Source organism: Gossypium raimondii, chromosome 1, assembly GCF_025698545.1.
Source record: "Gossypium raimondii isolate GPD5lz chromosome 1, ASM2569854v1, whole genome shotgun sequence".
NCBI lineage: Eukaryota > Viridiplantae > Streptophyta > Magnoliopsida > Malvales > Malvaceae > Gossypium > Gossypium raimondii.
In genome coordinates, this window is record NC_068565.1 from 4,827,543 (window position 1) to 4,846,158 (window position 18,616).

The following is an 18,616-nucleotide window of genomic DNA, read 5'->3' on the forward strand; positions in this document are numbered from 1 at the left end:
TGATGAGATTCCATTGATACAGAGCCAATTCCAATAGACTTATTGGAGGTCCCATTGGCGTGCATCCAGTAGGAATTGAACCTACGAATTCGCCAATTATGAGTTGGGCGCTTTAACCATTCAACCATGGATGCTTAGCGGGGATCCTCGTACATGGTGAATAACCAAATTCCAATTGAAATGAAATCTTTAGGATAAATCAATGCAATTTAGGAGGAATCAATGAAAGGACATCAATTCAAATCCTGGATTTTCGAATTGAGAGAGATATTGAGAGAGATCAAGAATTCTCACTATTTCTTAGATTCATGGACCCAATTCAATTCAGTGGGATCTTTCATTCACATTTTTTTCCACCAAGAACGTTTTATAAAACTCTTGGACCCCTGAATTTGGACAGGTACTAGTCGTGTTTTCATGGAGAATGGTAAGGTTGTTCCTATTTCTAATGTAGGGTCATCTAGTGTCTTAGCTGGCTCCAGACTTCTTCATCTTCAGAACGTGTTGCATGTTCCAACAGTTTGCAAGAACCTGATATCTGTTGGTTAGTTTACAAAAGACAATGCTGTTTATTTTGAATTTCACCCTTATTTGTGTTTTGTGAAGGACATTCAGACAGGGAGGATTCTTCTCGAGGGCCACATGTTTAACGGCTTATACAAGTTTCAATTCTCAAATGTTGCTCCCAACTCCAAATGCTCTCCCTCGAAAGTTGATTCATGCTTGGTCAACAGTGTACAACTCTCGTCAACTGCTGCTTTATGGCATAACAGGCTGGGACATCCATGTTTCAACACATTAGCTCGTGTTCTGAGATCCAATAATGTATATTTTGTGAAGGCTGATTTGCTTCGTTTATGTACAGCATGTCAACTAGGCAAAGCTCACAAGCTCTCGTTTTCTTCTTCCAAGACTGTGTATTCTTTTCCTTTTGAATTAGTAGTATCCGATGTATGGGGACCAGCTAGTGTAGCTTCAAATGGGTTTGGATACTACGTGTCCTTTGTTAGTATGTATAGTAGGTACACGTAGGTTTATTTTCTTAAGAACAAATCTGAAGTTGTTCAATGTTTTCTCAACTTTCATCAGATGATTAAGGTTTAGTTTGGATGTCCAGTTAAAATGTTACAAACTGACTGAGGGAGAGAGTATCGTGTGTTGACAAGGGAGCTCTCTCGATTGGGAATACATCATAGGGTTACCTGTCCCTACACTTCCGAACAAAATGGTACTGCTGAGAGAAAACATCGACAAATTGTCGACATGGGATTGTCTCTTCTAGCCCAATCTGGCATTCCTCTGAAGTTCTGGTATTTTGCGTTTGCACATGCTGTTTTTTTGAAAAACAGACTACCTACAATAGTTCTTCATAATGTGAATCCTTATGAGGCTCTTCATAAGCAAAAGCCTAGCTATGAGCTACTTCGGGTATTTGGCTGTGTTTGCTTCCCTGATTTGAGACCTTTCAATAAGCACAAGTTCCAGTTTCGGTCTCAAATGTGTGTTTTTCTTGGGAGTGCTCCCAATGTTAAGCGGTATCGATGCTTAGCTACAGACAGTCGGGTATATCTCTCTCACCATGTTCGGTTTGATGATATGAGTTTTTCGTTTCAAAATGGCTTTTGCCCTTTAGTAACTTCTACACAAGGTTTGCATCAACAGACTATACTTCTTATAGTCAAGGATAACCGTCTCTTTGAGAGTTCTCATACTCAGTCACTTGGTGCTCGAAGAATGTCTCATGTAGCATCTTCTCTAGGAAATTCTGATTTTTCTTCTCCTACTGGTCCTCCACAAATAACTGAAGTTTCTCCCACGTCTGGTCAACTTGAGGGCAGTACAGTGATTCCTCAACATAGAAACATTCATCCCATGCAGACATGTGCCAAGCGTGGTATTAAACCGAGAGTTTTTGCTTCAGCCTTGGATGAACAGGAACCTATGACAATAGTTGAAGCGCGTCAAAGTCCTAATTGGGCCGCAGCTGCTGAAGCTGAGTATCGTGCATTATTGGCAAATCACACGTGGGATCTTGTGCCCCTACCTGCAGGTCGACGGGCAGTTGGTTGTAAGTGGATCTTCAAGCTCAAAAAGCATGTTAATGGGACTATTGCGAGGTACAAAGGTCGACTGGTGGTTAAGGGTTACTTGCAGGAGGCTGGAGTTGACTTTCAAGAGACGTTTAGCCCTGTGGTTAAGCCCACTACAGTAATAGTGGTTCTTGCTTTGGCTGTTTCTTTAAATTGGTCCCTTCGATAGGTAGATATAAATAATGCCTTTTTGAATGGGGATTTGCATGAAAAAATTTATATGGTCCAGCCTCTAGGTTGAGCAACAAGGTTCTAATGGGCAGCAGCTGGTTTGTCGACTTCGAAAGGCCCTATATGGAATCAAACAAGCACCGAGGGCTTGGTTTCACAAATTGCGAGAATTTTTGGGAAGCATGCAGTTTAAAGTGTCCAAGGCAGACAACTCTTTATTCATTTTTCAATCAGGATCCCAGTTGGCATATGTACTAGTCTATGTTGATGATATAATCATCACCGGAAATGATGGTAAGATCATAGATGAATTTGTCACTCAGTTAAATGTGAAGTTCTCATTGAAAGATCTTGGAAGGTTACACTATTTCTTGGGCATAAAGGTGACGCACACTTCTCAAGGAATCTTCCTTACACAGAATAAGTAAATAACTGAACTTCTTCGAAAAGCTTCTATGGATGAGTCAAAAAGCTTGCCAATACCTATGATTTCATCGTGTAGATTGTCGGCCAATGAAGGAAGTCCCATTGAGGATGAATGTCATAATAGAAGTATTGTTGGGGCCCTGCAGTATGTTGTCATTACTCGACCAGACATAGCATATGCAGTAAACAAAGTTTTCCAATTTATGCATAAGCCTTTGGATCTGCATGTCAAGGTAGTAAAGAGGATATTAAGATACCTACAAGAGACATTAGAGTATGGGCTGCAATTCACTCGAACGTCAAGGTTCTCACTTGAAGGGTACTCAGATGCAAGTTGGGGGTCTGATATAGATGATCGGAGGTCAACTTCAGGCTTTTGTGTGTTTCTTGGTGGAAATCCAGTTTCCTAGAGCTCGAAGAAGCAACAAGCCATATCAAGGTCTACAGCAGAAGCGGAGTATAGAAGTGTGGCTCATGTCACGGCTGAGATAATGTGGATTCAAGCTTTGCTGGCTGAATTGTGTGTTTTAGTTCCATAGAATGCATTGGTATGGTGCGACAGTTCTGCAGCTGTTGCAGTTGCGGGGAATCCAGTTATGCACTCAAAATTTAAACATGTTGAAATGGATCTACTCTTTGTTAGAGAAAATGTTGCTGATGGGGTACTTCATGTAGGGCATATACCAGGTTTAGAACAAACTGCTGACATACTAATTAAGCCACTATCGATAGGGGCATTCACCAAGTTTCGTGATCGACTAGGTGTTGTTGTTACAAGCAGGGAAGAACTTGATAAGCATGGGGCATGTTAGGAATAATAATAGTTAGTAGTTAGTAGTTGGTGACGGTTAGGAGAGTTAAGCTTTTCTGTTACAGTTGGTTAGGTGAGCTTATTAAATACATGCAGTTGTATTCATGCAAAGCACGTTGAAATGAAAGTAACTCAGTTTATTCATTTGAGTATCTAGTATCTTGACAATATGTAACCAAATTAAGTTTTAATTAGATATTGATCATTGCTAAGTCTATATTAGTAGAGGAGGTTCATTGGTCGGCCTGGTTTAGGCAAATTTTATATTTGTTTAAGTTTGGTTTAACTTGAAATATATGTCTAAAATTTTACCAAAGAAAATATTATTTTATTATAAAATAAAATTTGGTAGTCAAACGAAAATGTTTCTATAACATTTTGTAATGAGATATAGTTTATGTTGTGTTTGTTACATTCAAAACAAATTTCTAAGTATGATTTCGAAAAATTTGTTAAACAATGAAAAATATTTTATTTTAAGTAAAAACACAAATAAAATTAATTGCAATCATAGAGGAAAAATAAATAAATGTAAAATATAAAATTATAGGATAAATATGCAATAAATCATTGTACTCTTTTCACATTTAAAATTTAGTACTTATACTTTTAATTCTAGGAATTCAAGCTCTCTAGTTTTTAAATTTTGAACTTAGATCCAATTGTCTATCTGCTAAAATTATTCATTAAATTTAAGTTTATTACAAATTTTTAGTTACATGTTTATTGAATAATTATTTTTAATTCAAAATATCGCACCAATAAACTTAACAAACTATTTAATCATATTAATAATTTAACTTAAATTTTAAAATTTTAAAAATAAAAATAAAAATTAAATTCTAAATTCTAAATTGCAAATGAACATTACATTGTAAATTTGTAACCCAAGTTATACTCTTGATAAACAATTAAAAACTTTTTTTACCCTCTAAAATTAAATAAAGAAAAACCTCTCTTTTATTGAAAGAAAGAAAAGGGGCTGAAGATGAGTTACCTCTTACCGACATTGACGAGGAAGAAAGAAGTAGACACGATCATCCGAGACACCATCGACAAGGTCCTCGTCCTCCGATTCGGCCGTGCCGACGACGCCGTCTGTCTTCAGTTAGACGACATCCTTGCCAAGACAGCGCGCGAGGTTTCCAAATTCGCCACGGTAGCTTTAGTTGACGTTGATTCCGATGATGTTCAGGTTTACGTCAAGTATTTCGATATCACCTTGATTCCTTCGACTATTTTCTTCTTCAATGCTCATCATATGAAGATGGATTCTGGGTATTTAATTTTTATCCTTATTTCTTCGTTTTCAATTTTAATTTAATTCGGTTAAATGAATTGAATTCTGTTGTTACTTTGCTGCTTATTTGCTTTTTCTTAAGTTGCCGACCCGACAAAGCATGATTAGTGAATTATGTTTATGGCTTTAATTATGTTTGGAATTGGGGTTTTATGAATTGTATCGATTTCTCTTGTTTTCAAACAGAAAGAAAAATTTGTCTCTGCAATAAATTATAAGTATTTAGAGACTTCAGTTTGGGTATTAGGGTTCTTCTGCAATTGGGTTAATGTTGTTTTATTGTGATTCAGGACCGCGGATCACACAAAATGGGTGGGAGCATTTCATGAAAAGCAAGACTTCATAGATGTTGTAGAGGTATGCTGTATTTGGTGCCTTAACAATTTCATGATCTATCAATCTCATTAGTCATTACATTGTGAGTGACGTAGTTTATTCATGTAAACATTGTTGTTTTCACTTTCTATTTTACCAATTTGCTAATCGGAGTTGACACTACTCGTAATTCATCCCTCACGGGGCAATGGCTGGAATGAACAATAGCTATTGGAAGAGTGACATATCTTGGTCTAGGAAGAATGGGACATGGTTGAAGCCCTTGTGACCCAGAGTTGTGTCCTTGTCCAACATGGACATGCTTTTGTATGTACTAGACTCGGCCGGATATGGCAAAAAAAACACTAATTCTTTAGTTGGACACTGTGATAAGACTACTTTTTTCCAGAACAGAGCCAAGAGAAAAAAAAAATAAAGACGACGTTGAAACAGTGGTGGCTGGCTGGAGAAGGTGAAGAAAAAGACCTCCCATGCCATGCTGGTATTAAGAAAAAGTAATAATAAGAGATCTCCCATGCCATATCTCTGCGATGTTGTTCCTTAACTTTTTTTCAAAGATACGGAATTGCCATGTCTGTGTCCGTGCTTCTTAAGTCTTGGTTGTAAGCTTGAGAAGTTAGGCCGAATTTTCCTGTTAGTAGTTCCAAGTATGATCTTCTCTTTGTCAAACTGTCTTCTTTGTGGTTTGTGCTAAGCAATTGTTCCCTCATGGTAGATTTCATGGATAGACATTTCCTGTAAAAGTAATAATATTGGTAATGAATTCTGTATTTCTGATACATACCCTTGTGACTTCTACGTTGATATTGACATATCAGCTTTGAGCTAGCTAATCTTTTGACTTTGACCTTGCAGGCAATATTTAGGGGAGCCATGAAAGGCAAGTTGATTGTTAATTGCCCTCTACCCCCAGAACGAATACCAAAGTATCAATTGCTATACAAGGATGTATGACTTTTGGGGGTCTTCACCTGGATCATTTGAAACTTTGGAGTGTATTTTCGGCTCGGCTGATGAATGATTTCAGTTCAAATGAGGGAATGAAACATTGTGCTCCATCCAGAGAGAAAGGTATCAAATATCAATTGAAAGAAAGTCTTAAGGTCATAGGCAGTCAGGTTTTGATCAATGTACAAAAACCATTAGGTGTCTGAACATTTTTCTATATGAATGATTGAAAAGGTAGTTGAAGTTATATTAAAAATATGTGATTGACTTATGATGTATGACGAATTGAAGATTTTGTAAAGCTCCATCTTATACTGAGAATTTTGGTTTATATTCAGCATATTCAGTATGTCATTCATATCTGGAAACTCGTATTGCAAATCACTTTCTTTTGAGTTAGAATTTTTTGATAATCTCGTATTTGATCTGAATGACTCGTATGACTCCATTTTTCAACTCCAGCCTAACTTAAATTGGAGTTCATTTGAATTCAATTGGATTATTCTTTAAAAAATTTAAAATATTAGTATTATATCGATGTTAATTTAGGCATTAAATGTCAACTCGGATTTAATTTGAATTATATTTAAAACATGTAAAATAAACACGAATGTACATTTGCATCACTTTGTTTTTTCATGTTAGATCCAAATTATGAATGCAACATCATATCTAAACTGATGGTTAAGTTGAAAAAATGACTTGATTGGCACAATATTAATACTTGGAAGACTTAATTAAAATATTATACAATTTAGATAGCAATATAAAACTTAAGTCATAATTTGAGGACATCTGGTGGAGTTAACCCAATACAACTAAGGATAAACTATACTGGTAGTCACTTAACTATTAGTAAATTATTTTGGTCACCTAATTATAAAAATTTAGAACCTATTCACCTTTTTCTTTCTTGGTCATCCAGCTATTCAAAATTTCTTTTTAGTTCCCAGCTATTAAATTACTAACAAAAGATAATTTGGCAACTTTTAAAAGTTACATAATAACAACATTAACCCTAACATCTATACATTGTGTCAATTTAGACTTGATTCTAAAACATTAACCCTGAACATTTACACATTATGCAATTTGGCCTTTCTTTTGCAGTTCTACTTTTTTCATGATTGAGGATTAATTTTAAAAGAATTAGAAAATATGAAAAATATTACATTGGATTTTGAGTGTTTCTATTTTTGGTATATTTCTAATCAAATTTAGTGGATAATTTTTTTGACTTTTTAGGTGAAAGGGCTATAAAGAAAAGCAAAATTGAAAAAAAGAGGACCAAATTACACAATGTGTTAACATTGAGAGTTAAATTTTTTAGAATCAAGACTAAATTGACACAATGTATAAATGTTGAGGGTTAAAGTTACTATTATGCCAATTTTAGAAGCTACCACATCATACTCTCGTCAGGCTAGTGACTAGAAAAGAAAAATATAGAATAATTGAGTGACCATTTTGTACTTTTAATAATTCAGTGACCAAAAAAGAAATTTATCAATAGTTGGATGACTACAAGTGTAGTTTACCCTTGAATTAATTTATATGATCCGCTTGGTCTAAAAATAATTAATTGATCCAAGCCAGCACCTAGACCGGGCTCAACCGTCATTTGGGCCAACAAAAACGTGGAAATGTTTCAACAACAAAATCCAAACTCCCGCTCATTTCCTCCCTCTTTTTTTCCACTCCATCTCTGACTCTGGGAAAACCCTTTCAAAAATTTCCTGGGAAAAAGAAAAGAACCCACCATTTTCATTGGAGACATGAGAGAAGAAGAAATAGAGAGACTTCGCGGCGTAGTTCGAGACTGCGTTAGCAAGCATCTTTATTCATCCGCCATTTTTTTCGCCGACAAAGTCGCCGCTATTACCAATGACCCCGCCGATATCTACATGCAAGCTCAAGCTCTCTTCCTCGGTCGCCATTTCCGTCGTGCTTATCATCTCCTTAATGCCTCTAAAATCGTCTTCCGCGATCTCCGTTTCCGCTATCTCGCTGCCAAGTGCCTCGTAAACTCATTTCACAATTACCCTAAAAGACTTGTTCTTTTTTTTTTCCTCCCTAATTAACATTATTCTCTTCCATGTTTAGGTTTTCCTTGAATTATTTTTTGATGATGAATATCACTGTCTGATTTCCGTAATACAAATTTCTTCTTTTGATTATTTTTTGTTGATTTACGGTTTAGAGATTTCCGGAAAAAAAGTAATTTTTTTGGTTGATTGAGGGTTTAGGTTGTACTGTAGGGTTTTAGTTGAAGGTGTTTTTTCTAATAATATTTTTGGATTGGATTGATTTGATCAGGAGGAGCTCAAGGAGTGGGACCAGTGTCTTTTCATGTTAGGAGATGAGAAGCTTGATGAACACGGGGACGCTTATGAAACAAAGGATAATAGTGATATGTACTTGGACAAAGATGGGGAAGATCGTGAAATGAATGTAAAGATCTTAATTTATTGCCTTTTTTCGTTGTTACGATTCTGTCTTCTTTTCTAGTGGGTTGTTCGGGAGTCCTGAAAAATCATTTGGGCTGGGATGGAATTGGTTATATTCCTTTCTAGTATTTTAGTTTTATGGTATTGATTATAACCTCTATAAATAGTTAGCGAATTTTCTCTTTGCATAAAGTGTTAATTGGAGGAACATGACTCATACATTTTCTGACAGATATCTTCAGCCATATGCTTTTTAAGAGGAAAGGCGTATGAAGCTTTAGAAAATCGTGCTCAGGCTCGACTATGGTATGTACATGTAAATGCATTCAAGCATCCTGAGCTAAATTGTTTTCTTTTTTCATGAGCGGTTAGTGCTCATTTCATTAAGGAAAATAAAAGGATTGAAGGCTCATGTCTTGTTTTCCTTTACCTATACAAGTTATGGATTTTGTGATAGCAGTTTCCTGATAATTAACTGAAAGAGTAAAGGATGCATGATATGCATCTAGTACATGGTATAACTCTTATATCTATGTAAAGAATCTTAATTAGATTACATACCCCAAAAATTTTAAATTGAAGTTACAGCCTGTGATTTGGATTGGTAACTAATAACTTGAGGCAATTGCTGTGTTTGCAACATAGACACCCTGATTTTGTGCATTTGAGATTCCTTGGATAGGTTTTATGCACCCTTGAAGGCATAAGAATAGGTGGTAAAAGAAAATTTTTAGACCTGGAACCTTTTTATAGATAGATAATGATGTCTTGTAGATTTGCTGCTAAATAAAGAGTTAATCCTTATTTTGGAGTTTGGGCTTCTTGCTTCTTGGTTTAGTTCTCTTTTCTACTGTTATAATGGTGGTTTTAATATTCTTATGCGTCAATTTTTTTCTGCTATTGTAATAGACAGAGCTATATTTTTAGAATTTCTTTCTGGCCAAACTCTTGCTCTCTTTCTTTAAGTACCCTTGTTTCTTTATAGGGATCTTAGTTTTTTCTTCTCCTGGTTTTGTTGAAAAGAATGTCTATATTGGTTGAAAATGCTTATAGGTTATCTACTTGATTGTGTTTTTTTTAGGTACAAAGCTGCTATCAAAGCTGATCCTTTATGTTATGAGGTACTTATGTGATATTATGCTCACTGTCATAGCTGTTTCATTCTTGATGATTTATTTCATGATCGTATTTTCTGCAACTCTTCAGGCTTTGGAGTGTCTAGTTGAAAATCACATGCTTACGTGTGAGGAAGGTAAGGTTCAACAACTTTTTTTTTTTTGGTTCCCTTCCGGTCATTATTACATCGAATAGATGCTTGAAGTTTGCTACTCTCAATTCTCAAAACTTTGGTTTTCTGATTTTCATTTTTGTTGGACTCTTATGCATTGTTCAGCATAAATGTTTTCATGGTTTAGAAAAAGCAACAATTTTCAACTTTTGTTTTTTCTTTTGCTACTGGATTACAGAAACCAGTCTACTTTCATCTTTACAATTTGGTCCTGAAGATGGATGGCTCTCTTCTTTCTATTCTTGCTTGATCAAAAAGGTGATATGCAGCCTGAATTATCTCTGCTTGGAATATAAGCATTTCAGATTCCCTTTGCTACTTGTTCATTTTCTTTGGTCTATCTTATGCCAACTCTTTTTCTTAAATGCAGTATGACAAGGAAAATGTTGTAGAAGCGAAATTTAAAGAGCTTGAAAAGGAAAGTTCTAAAACTGACCTTTCTAGCCAATCCTTGATGTGTACTTTGAAAGACAACACTGATCTTTTGGCATGTAAAGCTGAATACTACCATCAATGCGGAGAATATCAAAAATGCTTTGAACTAACTTCTACGTAAGTCAAAATCACACTTAACTTTATTTAACTAGTAATTTCCCTGGTCTGCTACATCTTTAGAACTTTTTATGATAAGATAGATGCATATTTTCATTATATTCTATGCAGGGGTTATAGTTATATGGAGACAAACAAAATCTGATCAGTCTTTTACTCTTTTTCATGTTTCAATTTATTACAAATTATTAAAATTTTACAATTAAAAGAAGAAAAAAATCTTATAGCTACAAAAAATCTTATAGCTACTCTCTCTTATCTATTTTCATTTTCCAAGTGTCAAAAATTTGAAAAAGGAGTCATATTTCTTCAAGAATGTAAAAACTTACTAAAAGGTAGATTTTTTCCATAATTTGTTAAACCTACAAACCTGAGAAATGATAAAGTAAAAGAGGAATTTTAAAAAAATTAATCTGTCAAGATTACAGGAAAATAGTGTGAAAAGTTAAATATGCATATACATAAAACACTAGATATTTTGTAACTAGAATTAGAAGAAAAGTGAAATAAAATTTGTAATATTTTTGGTATTTATTCAAAATTACACAAAAGTTGAAGCAAATACTTATGGGGAATGATAATGTTTTGGCAATTTTGTGGAAATTATATAATAGGTAACTGAAAAACTTATTAAATGTAACCTTTTCTTATTTTTATAAATTATATAAATATACTAAAAAGTAATTAAATTGTAATGTTTTTATGATTTGATAAATGGAAGACATTTGTCACAATTAAGCCATGACAGGTATTAAAAAATGAGGCATTTTCATTAGGTTTCATGAAAATATACTGGTCGTTATCAAATACATTTGCAGTGGTTTTGTTGAACTCAACAAGTATAATTTAAAAAACTGTCATATGTCCTTAGGTTATATTTAAAAATAAAAAGGTAAATAAATGAGACGTGGTGGCCTTTTAACCCCGCTTATGGAGTTAAAGAACTCCACTGCCAGTGTATGGCATAATAATCCAAGATATAAGTACACATCTTTTTCATACAAATTGATGGTGATTCTAAACTCTACCCAGGGTGCTTTATATAATGTAAGCTTTACATTTTGCCTTGCAGATTGCTTGAAAAGGATCCTTTCCACCTGAAATGTACCTTGGTGCATTTAGCAGCGGCAATGGAGCTTGGGAATTCAAATGAGCTTTACCTCATGGCTTGCAATTTAGTAAAGGATTATCCTCAAAAGTGAGAAATAGTTTTAGTTGAGCATAAATTTCTTTTTCTTCTCCTTTATGAAGACTTTCTACAGTGTATTACATTGTTCACCTGATTTGTACTTTATTATAGGGCTTTGTCATGGTTTGCGGTAGGCTGTTACTACTATTGTATCAAGAAATATGATCAATCACGCCGTTATTTCAGGTAAATATTTCAAAGCTGTACTAATTTACCAATGTAATGGATGCCTAAGTGAGTAACTTTTTATATTTATGTTATGAAACATCACCTTGTTTGATACTAACAAAATCTTGCATTTGGTGGAAAGAAAAGCATCTATCAATATAAACTTCATTAGATGTTTTGATGATGGTATTGCATCTTGAATTCATGTGTGCTTTGAAAGGGTTAAACATTGTGTCCATGTTCAGTTAATTTTGAGATATCTCTAGCTTGATAATTTGGAAATTATTCTAGGATAAAAACTCTCATGGGTTGGCCATTGATTATGTTTGTTAATTTCTGTTAACTTTGCTCACCGTCCTTTTCCAATTTTACTGGTTGGTAATATGCTTTGTTTTCTTGGAGATTTGATGCCAGGTTGTTTGATGATTCATTTTTTAGCATGCATTATACCTTTAATCTCTACATTTGTCTGTACCGCTAGTAAAATATATTTTAGTTTTGATCTTATTAGGATTTTGTTTGTTAATATTAGCTTTTCCCATTGTCCTTTCAAATTTTCATGGGTTATCTGTTGCTTTTTTCCTCGGAGATTTGATGTGGTTCGATAATTCAGTTTCAATATGAATTACACCTTTAGTTTTGAGATTTATCTCTACTGCTTGTCAAAAATATTATAATTTTGATCTTATTAGGCTCCCATATCAATTGAATTGATTGATGTTGCTCCACTCTGCAGCAAGTCGACAAGTTTAGATGGAACATTTGCTCCTGCATGGATAGGTTTTGGAAATGCTTATGCTGTTCGCGAAGAGGGAGATCAAGCAATGTCAGCTTATAGGACTGCTGCTCGTCTGTTTCCAGGGTAAATTTGTATTATATGTTCTTTCTTCAATCTAGATGTTGCTTTATGGGGAAGCTAAAAGGATATATATTTTCTGTAGTTCTTTATCTTTTGTAGCTTTATTTCCTTGAAACTTTATTGGCACCCATTTTCATCAAATCCATTTTTTCTTGAATGGTGTCTCCCAGTATCTGATCACTATATTCGATTGATATTACTGCTTTCAGAGTTTCTTTTTCCTGCTAGGCTGGAGATTGCAAGTCTTATGGTTTTTCTCCTTTTTCTAAAGCTAGCTATCTGACATTGTACTCAGTGCTCCTGTTAAAATAAAAAAAGTTATGCATTCTTGTTCATTCTTGGTTGTCATTATCCAAAATCTCCCCCATTTTGCATTGCATGTAAGCGTAGTTGAAGTCATCTTATTATTTATGGATTGTCCTTTTACAGGTTGAATCTTGATGTTCTCTTATTCCAGGTGCCATTTACCAACTTTGTACATTGGAATGGAGTACATGCGGACTCACAGCTTCAAGCTTGCTGAGCAGGTGATTTGAGAATATGTAGAAATGGCATATTACATGGTTTGTACGTTAGGGTATATTTTCTAACAAACTAAGGAGGTGGGCATAAGGACAACTCTAGGAAATATAGTCTTGTGGTGGGGAGGACTATAATGTTACATAGTGAAGCAAGTACGTATATAACAGCTAGTATCAATATTGATATTATTTTCTATTACTTGAAAATTGCCTTGGTAGCGTGCATTGTGCCATCTTCCCCAAGATTAGAAGAGATTGCTGTTATAATTTATTTTGTAGAACTATAAAATATCTAAACATCAAAACTTGGATTTTCATGAATAAGTTTGGAAACTGAAGCAAACTCCATATGAATGATAATCTCTCCTTTATTTCTTAAATCAAGCAAAATTGGTGGTCAATTGTTTGGCTGCAAAAGAGATCAGTATAATGATTGACAAGGTTAAAGAAAAAGTTCTTTATAAATTATTGATCATTGTGTTTTTTGTTTTTGGTCATGGACTGTGCTGTTTTGCTAAGTTTTCTTCGCTTATAATAATCTCTTTTGTCTTTGTTTCATTTCAATTATCTTTTCCTAGTATCTTCAGAAATCATTATTTTCTGGCATGATTAAAAATTTTAACTAGGGCATTGCTTTTCAGTTTATCATGCAGGCAAAGGCGATTTGTCCTGCAGATCCACTTGTATATAATGAGCTTGGAGTTGTTGCATATCATATGAAAGAGTAAGGATAATGCACCTTATTTTAGAGTTGGATTTTTAAACTTGTTGAAACTTGTTTTTAAGTTTAGTAGGTTGATACTTCCATGTTTGAAAATGAGAACCAGGGAACAATCTATTTATTATTACTATTATTATTCCATTGAACTTTGTCAACAGATTAATACTAACTAGTAACATTTTGTTTTTCTTCTAAACATAATTTTCTATTACTTGTTTACCTGGTATGCAGTTATCTTCTGCACCATGTTTTATGATTCAAATTGTCATTTCATTGTATGCCATTTTTGGTAAAGATTCCATTTCATGTATATGTAAATATATCATGTGTTTGTATTCCTTTCAGAAGGTTAATTTCTTTTGAAGTTATCTATATCTAGTTTTAATTATTATAACAGCATTTTCCTTCTTTGAAAACTTTGCAGGTATAATCAAGCTGTTTGGTGGTTTGAGAAAACATTGGCTCTTATTCCAAACCCATTAAGTGAAATGTGGGAACCTACTGTGGTTAATCTTGCCCATGCTTATAGGAAACTAAAGTATGTTATTTTAACTTTTTAGAACTCCATGCTATCTTAAAACTTTCTGTTCCCTATTAACTCCACAGTAATGTCCATGCTTTTTCCGAAACATTTCTATATTCTGATGTTTTCAAATCTTTTGCAAGAAAGAATTATAGATACTGGTCTAATTTTGGTGGTATTAGTTAGCAAAAAGACTAGTGTTGAGCTCAATCTTTTGAGACTAATATGGGAATATGGTGTATCAGGATGTTTCGTGAAGCAATCTCATTCTATGAGAAGGCACTAACGTTATCAACAAAAAGCTTGAGCACTTATGCTGGTCTTGCATACACGTACCATTTGCAGGTTAGTCCATACAAATTTAATAGAAGTTATATTTCATAACAGATGCATTAATAATTGAATATTGCTTTATAGTTGATTTTCTAGACTGTAAAAGAAAAGTCTGTTTTGAAATTTGTAATAAGCCGAGATTACTTGCTTCGGAACTTGATAAACTAGGAGGAAATGAAGTCTTTAACCTATACATATCAGTGTGGGTGGTGAATGGTGCTCATGATATAAATTCAAGAGAAGTTATGTTTTCAAAATTGAAATGATCATGGAAGAACTCTACTGTGATATGCTATCTACTTGGAGAACTGTAAGGAGTGTCAAAGCGAGCAATCCCCTCCTCCCCCCCCCGGGCCCCCCCTTCTTTTGAATCTTGATAATTAATGTCGATGCAAGTGGTAAAGGGTCATGGATTATTAACAAACAATTCAGACCGCATGTCAACTTCACAGTACTGTATCTGCTTAGTCTCTGTTTGTGATAGAATTTTCGTTGTATATGATTTTGTTTTTAACCTTTTTGCAGGATAATTTTACTTCTGCAATTACATACTATCATAAGGTCAGTAATCAAAGATCTATTTGCATAGCTTTTATTTGAAATGTGTCAAGACCTTCTCCATGCTGCATCTCCTTTAGCTTGATTCAATAATTTTCAGTATTTAAACATTTGAACAAAGAAATTAATATTGTTGAAGAAGAGCTTCAATGCATTTAACTTATTCTGGTCCCAAATCTCTGAATTTGTTCTTCTTACTCAATTGTTTCCATGACAGGCTTTATGGCTGAAACCGGATGATCCGTTTTGCACTGAAATGTTAAATATTGCTCTTGCAGACGAATGTCGACATGGCATTGAACCCAAAATTGATTTTCACTGAAAGAAGGTTGCAAAGTTTCATATCATTGTTTTTCCTGTAATATTGTTTGTATTGTTAAATGTAATATTTATACAACATTGATACTATTACTATATCTATGCTGATAAAAGCATGTTAATTTTTGTTTTGTTTCTTGTTTGCATCTACAATCATGCAATAGTTATTTTCTACTTGAATGTGTTTACTTTTAGGCTTCTTTTCTTAAAGAGAAAAAGGGATTTCATAGCACTATTCATTGTTCTTTTTTCTTTTGCCCAACTTTCAAGTGGCCAGTAAGTATAACCAAATCATTTCATACATTAATTTTTTAAAAAGTCCAAAGCTATTTGTAGATGGAAGTGTTTAATAGGTTTAGGGATTGGATCAATTTTGTTTTCTTATTAATTAAATTGATGAATTTAGTTTTATATATAATCAAATAAAGTTAAATTCTAATGGAGTTAATATTGTTAAAAAGTGATCAGGTTAATTTCCAACAAAATGTTGTATTTGCAAAACTATAAAAATTTTAAAGATATTAATTTTGTTAAACAATAAAAAGCATTTTTATATAATAAATAATAATTTGTTAAAATTTGAATTTATTTATTTTAATAGTATATAGATTAAATTTAATCTTTTAAATTCATCAGATATTTTTATATTTGTAATAATTGCTGTATACGATAAGCTTGGATATTCTCTGTATATGACAATTTATCTACTTGTTCCTGTGAATGGTAATCCTTCAGCCATACCATAAAATAAAATAAAATAAAATAAGAAAAGTTGTGACAATTTATTTCCTTTAATTATTGTAGAAGATGACAATCGAAATAGCTATAAAAATAAAATAGTAAAAGTGTCGAAGTAAATACATAAATAAATATGGGGTGCAATTGCAAAGTATATTATTCATTTAGAGATATAATTTAGGTTTGAACTTTGAAGATAAGGCTGTAAGGAGAGGCAAACATAAACCTAAAAGGATTAAACTTTATGTACAGTAAAACAAACCTAAGTAATATGAAGTTTGAAATATTGGAATGGAAATAAAGATAGGTAAAATTAAGAAGAGGAATGGAAAGGGCAGGCAGAGGCATGATGAGTTGGTGAAGAAGAAATGGAGATGGGGGGAGCTTTCAATAGGCCACCAAATAGCTGAGCTGGGTCATAGTATACCTCCACTTCTTCTACCTTCAATCCTTCGTCAACCTGTTCATCTTATACCTAAAATCATCACCACCACATCCTACCATAGCATAATCTATCTTATATATATAAACAATAAAACCATATTTTTATACCCATATTCATATACATATATAAAATAATGAGTACTAGATACTGGCTTTTAAGTTAGAGAATCCTTAACCTTTATATTAATGGGTCATTAGCTTTGAACTAAAAATCAAGTTTGTAGTTTTGGTGTAAGTAATTAACATAAAGTTTAATGCTTTAGAAAAGGGGTTGTTTTTTTTGGTGATAAGGAAAGGTAAAAAACCAAAGCAACAAATTCTATAATCCTTCCAAGCTTGAATCTTTTCATATGTGACAACAGAACCCACTTATTTTAAATCATACCTCCAATTAATAGTTAATGGGGCACGACTTATTTTTAGAGAATCAAACCTTGACATTAGTGCTTATTTCATATTATATTAAATATAGACTGTTTTTAAAGAAAGGTTAAGTGCTTAATTTGAGTATAAACTTCTGAAGCCCCCGAATGAAATAAGATTAAAAAATTAAGAACCAAACTTGCTCAAATGAGGACTTCCGCATGTGGTACAATTGCTTGAAAAGTCCTTATTAATTAAACAGGTTTGATATTTCATGACCACTTTAAAAGATTTGATCCTGATTCACTCAAAGCTTCATAGGCCCCAATTGAAAATTTAACCATGAATAATTTATGAAGAAACAAATATTTTAAAAAATATATACCTTAACAGTAGCTATCCCATAGAATTCAACCGTTTCTCCAGTAGGGGCATGTCCTTTAAAAGGACCCTCAAAAATACCCCAATGCCTGAACTTGAAAGCAATCAAAGGAGGTCCAGAGTAAACATGGATGACTTCCCATGCAAATCCACGAGGAAAAGCTGAACGAAATGCTTCATGCGATGATTCAAAGCTCTCTTCATCTGCTTTGTAATATTGAAACTCTTTTGGAAGTGAATTCTTCAATAATGCATTGTAACTGCCCATCTTTAGTGCTTCTTCTCCTTTTAATCCTTCTCTTCCTTCAATCACCAATGTTTCCCAAGCTTTAGTTCACTTTCACTATCACTAATCATATCAGCAATTATCAAAGATATTATGCAGTGTGTATATATGTTAGATACCATTAACGATGAGGTTGAATTTTTCATGGTTGATGGACTTGAAGTCTTGCAATCGAACCTTGTGGGAGAGTTCCATCTCCCATGTCTTTATAGCATTTTGCACTATTTCTTCAAGTGATCCTTCTTCCCATTCCTGCAAAGTTTTCCTTTTTCGGATCAGACCAACATTTGATTCAATGATTGGTGCATGCTTTCTTTCTCGAAAGAACATTTTTCCAAAATAAAGAAATAGAAATGGAAGTTTGTGAGAGATGAAAATAAACAAAACAACCTTGGTACGGCCTTGTTCGAAGAGCTGATTGACATCATCGTATGAAGGAGGGGCACCATGTCGCCATTGAACGTTATCTGCTTCATCGTCCAGGAATGACCTGTACTTATCTTTTGCTGCTGGAACTGTTGCCATTTCTACACTCTTTCAGAGGTTTCCAAATTTTGGATAATTTGTGTTGCAAAGAGCTACAACTGGTCCCTTTTTATAGGACAAAATATGGCAATAATTACAGGGTTAATTGCTTCCAAAAATGCTTTAAAATATGGAATTATATGGTTCACTCGTTTTGATTAATTAGGTTAGTTTATGCCCTTATCTTAATTACACAAATTAAATGAGTTTGGGTGTAAAACCTCCTCTTAAGTTTGAAGAAAATTTTACAAGACAAAGAAGAATTTTTAGATTTCACAAGTGGTTTGATGGTGTGATATTAGATTACATATTCAAAATTT

General features: G+C 33.7%; 3 protein-coding genes across 6 annotated transcripts; 2 read left to right on the forward strand and 1 right to left on the reverse strand.

Annotated features, from left to right (window-relative positions):
• The first annotated feature begins 4,441 nt into the window (after positions 1-4,441).
• LOC105777267 (uncharacterized) lies at positions 4,442-6,450 on the forward strand. Its single transcript, XM_012600427.2, has 3 exons — positions 4,442-4,776; positions 5,089-5,155; positions 5,990-6,450. Exons 1-3 carry the CDS (start codon positions 4,487-4,489, stop codon positions 6,086-6,088), a joined length of 456 nt encoding a protein of 151 aa, XP_012455881.1. The 5' UTR covers positions 4,442-4,486; the 3' UTR covers positions 6,089-6,450.
• Positions 6,451-7,745: 1,295 nt separating this feature from the next.
• On the forward strand, positions 7,746-15,690 carry LOC105777232 (anaphase-promoting complex subunit 6). The gene is made up of 16 exons (XM_012600377.2): positions 7,746-8,103; positions 8,399-8,533; positions 8,762-8,835; positions 9,611-9,650; positions 9,736-9,781; positions 9,996-10,075; positions 10,188-10,369; positions 11,442-11,567; positions 11,670-11,744; positions 12,463-12,588; positions 13,043-13,112; positions 13,748-13,830; positions 14,252-14,365; positions 14,596-14,695; positions 15,209-15,244; positions 15,459-15,690. Exons 1-16 carry the CDS (start codon positions 7,858-7,860, stop codon positions 15,561-15,563), a joined length of 1,638 nt encoding a protein of 545 aa, XP_012455831.1. The 5' UTR covers positions 7,746-7,857; the 3' UTR covers positions 15,564-15,690.
• A 741-nt stretch (positions 15,691-16,431) lies between these two features.
• LOC105777286 (pathogen-related protein) lies at positions 16,432-18,349 on the reverse strand. 4 transcript variants are annotated; one of them, XM_012600474.2, is made up of 4 exons: positions 18,162-18,349; positions 17,891-18,023; positions 17,490-17,788; positions 16,432-16,765 (listed from the first exon to the last, which is right to left on the reverse strand). In XM_012600474.2, the coding sequence occupies exons 1-4, from the start codon at positions 18,294-18,296 to the stop codon at positions 16,742-16,744; spliced, it is 591 nt and encodes a 196-aa protein (XP_012455928.1). In that variant the 5' UTR covers positions 18,297-18,349; the 3' UTR covers positions 16,432-16,741. The 4 variants fall into 4 exon arrangements, with proteins under 4 accessions (XP_012455928.1, XP_012455919.1, XP_012455932.1 ...); XM_012600465.2 differs by having other exon boundaries at positions 16,432-16,757; positions 18,162-18,348; XM_012600478.2 differs by having other exon boundaries at positions 16,698-16,772.
• Positions 18,350-18,616: the final 267 nt, after the last annotated feature.

Coding starts and splice junctions, on each gene's coding strand:
- LOC105777267 (XM_012600427.2), top strand. CDS start 4,487: ATGAGTTACCTCTTACCGACATTGACGAGGAAGAAAGAAGTAGACACG. Junction 4,777..5,088: donor CATATGAAGATGGATTCTGG/GTATTTAATTTT, acceptor ATTGTGATTCAG/GACCGCGGATCACACAAAAT. Junction 5,156..5,989: donor ACTTCATAGATGTTGTAGAG/GTATGCTGTATT, acceptor TTGACCTTGCAG/GCAATATTTAGGGGAGCCAT.
- LOC105777232 (XM_012600377.2), top strand. CDS start 7,858: ATGAGAGAAGAAGAAATAGAGAGACTTCGCGGCGTAGTTCGAGACTGC. Junction 9,651..9,735: donor CTGATCCTTTATGTTATGAG/GTACTTATGTGA, acceptor GCAACTCTTCAG/GCTTTGGAGTGTCTAGTTGA. Junction 12,589..13,042: donor GCTGCTCGTCTGTTTCCAGG/GTAAATTTGTAT, acceptor CTCTTATTCCAG/GTGCCATTTACCAACTTTGT.
- LOC105777286 (XM_012600465.2), bottom strand. CDS start 18,296: ATGGCAACAGTTCCAGCAGCAAAAGATAAGTACAGGTCATTCCTGGAC. Junction 17,789..17,890: donor ATTCAACCTCATCGTTAATG/GTATCTAACATA, acceptor TGGTGATTGAAG/GAAGAGAAGGATTAAAAGGA. Junction 16,758..17,489: donor ATGGGATAGCTACTGTTAAG/GTATATATTTTT, acceptor TAAGATGAACAG/GTTGACGAAGGATTGAAGGT.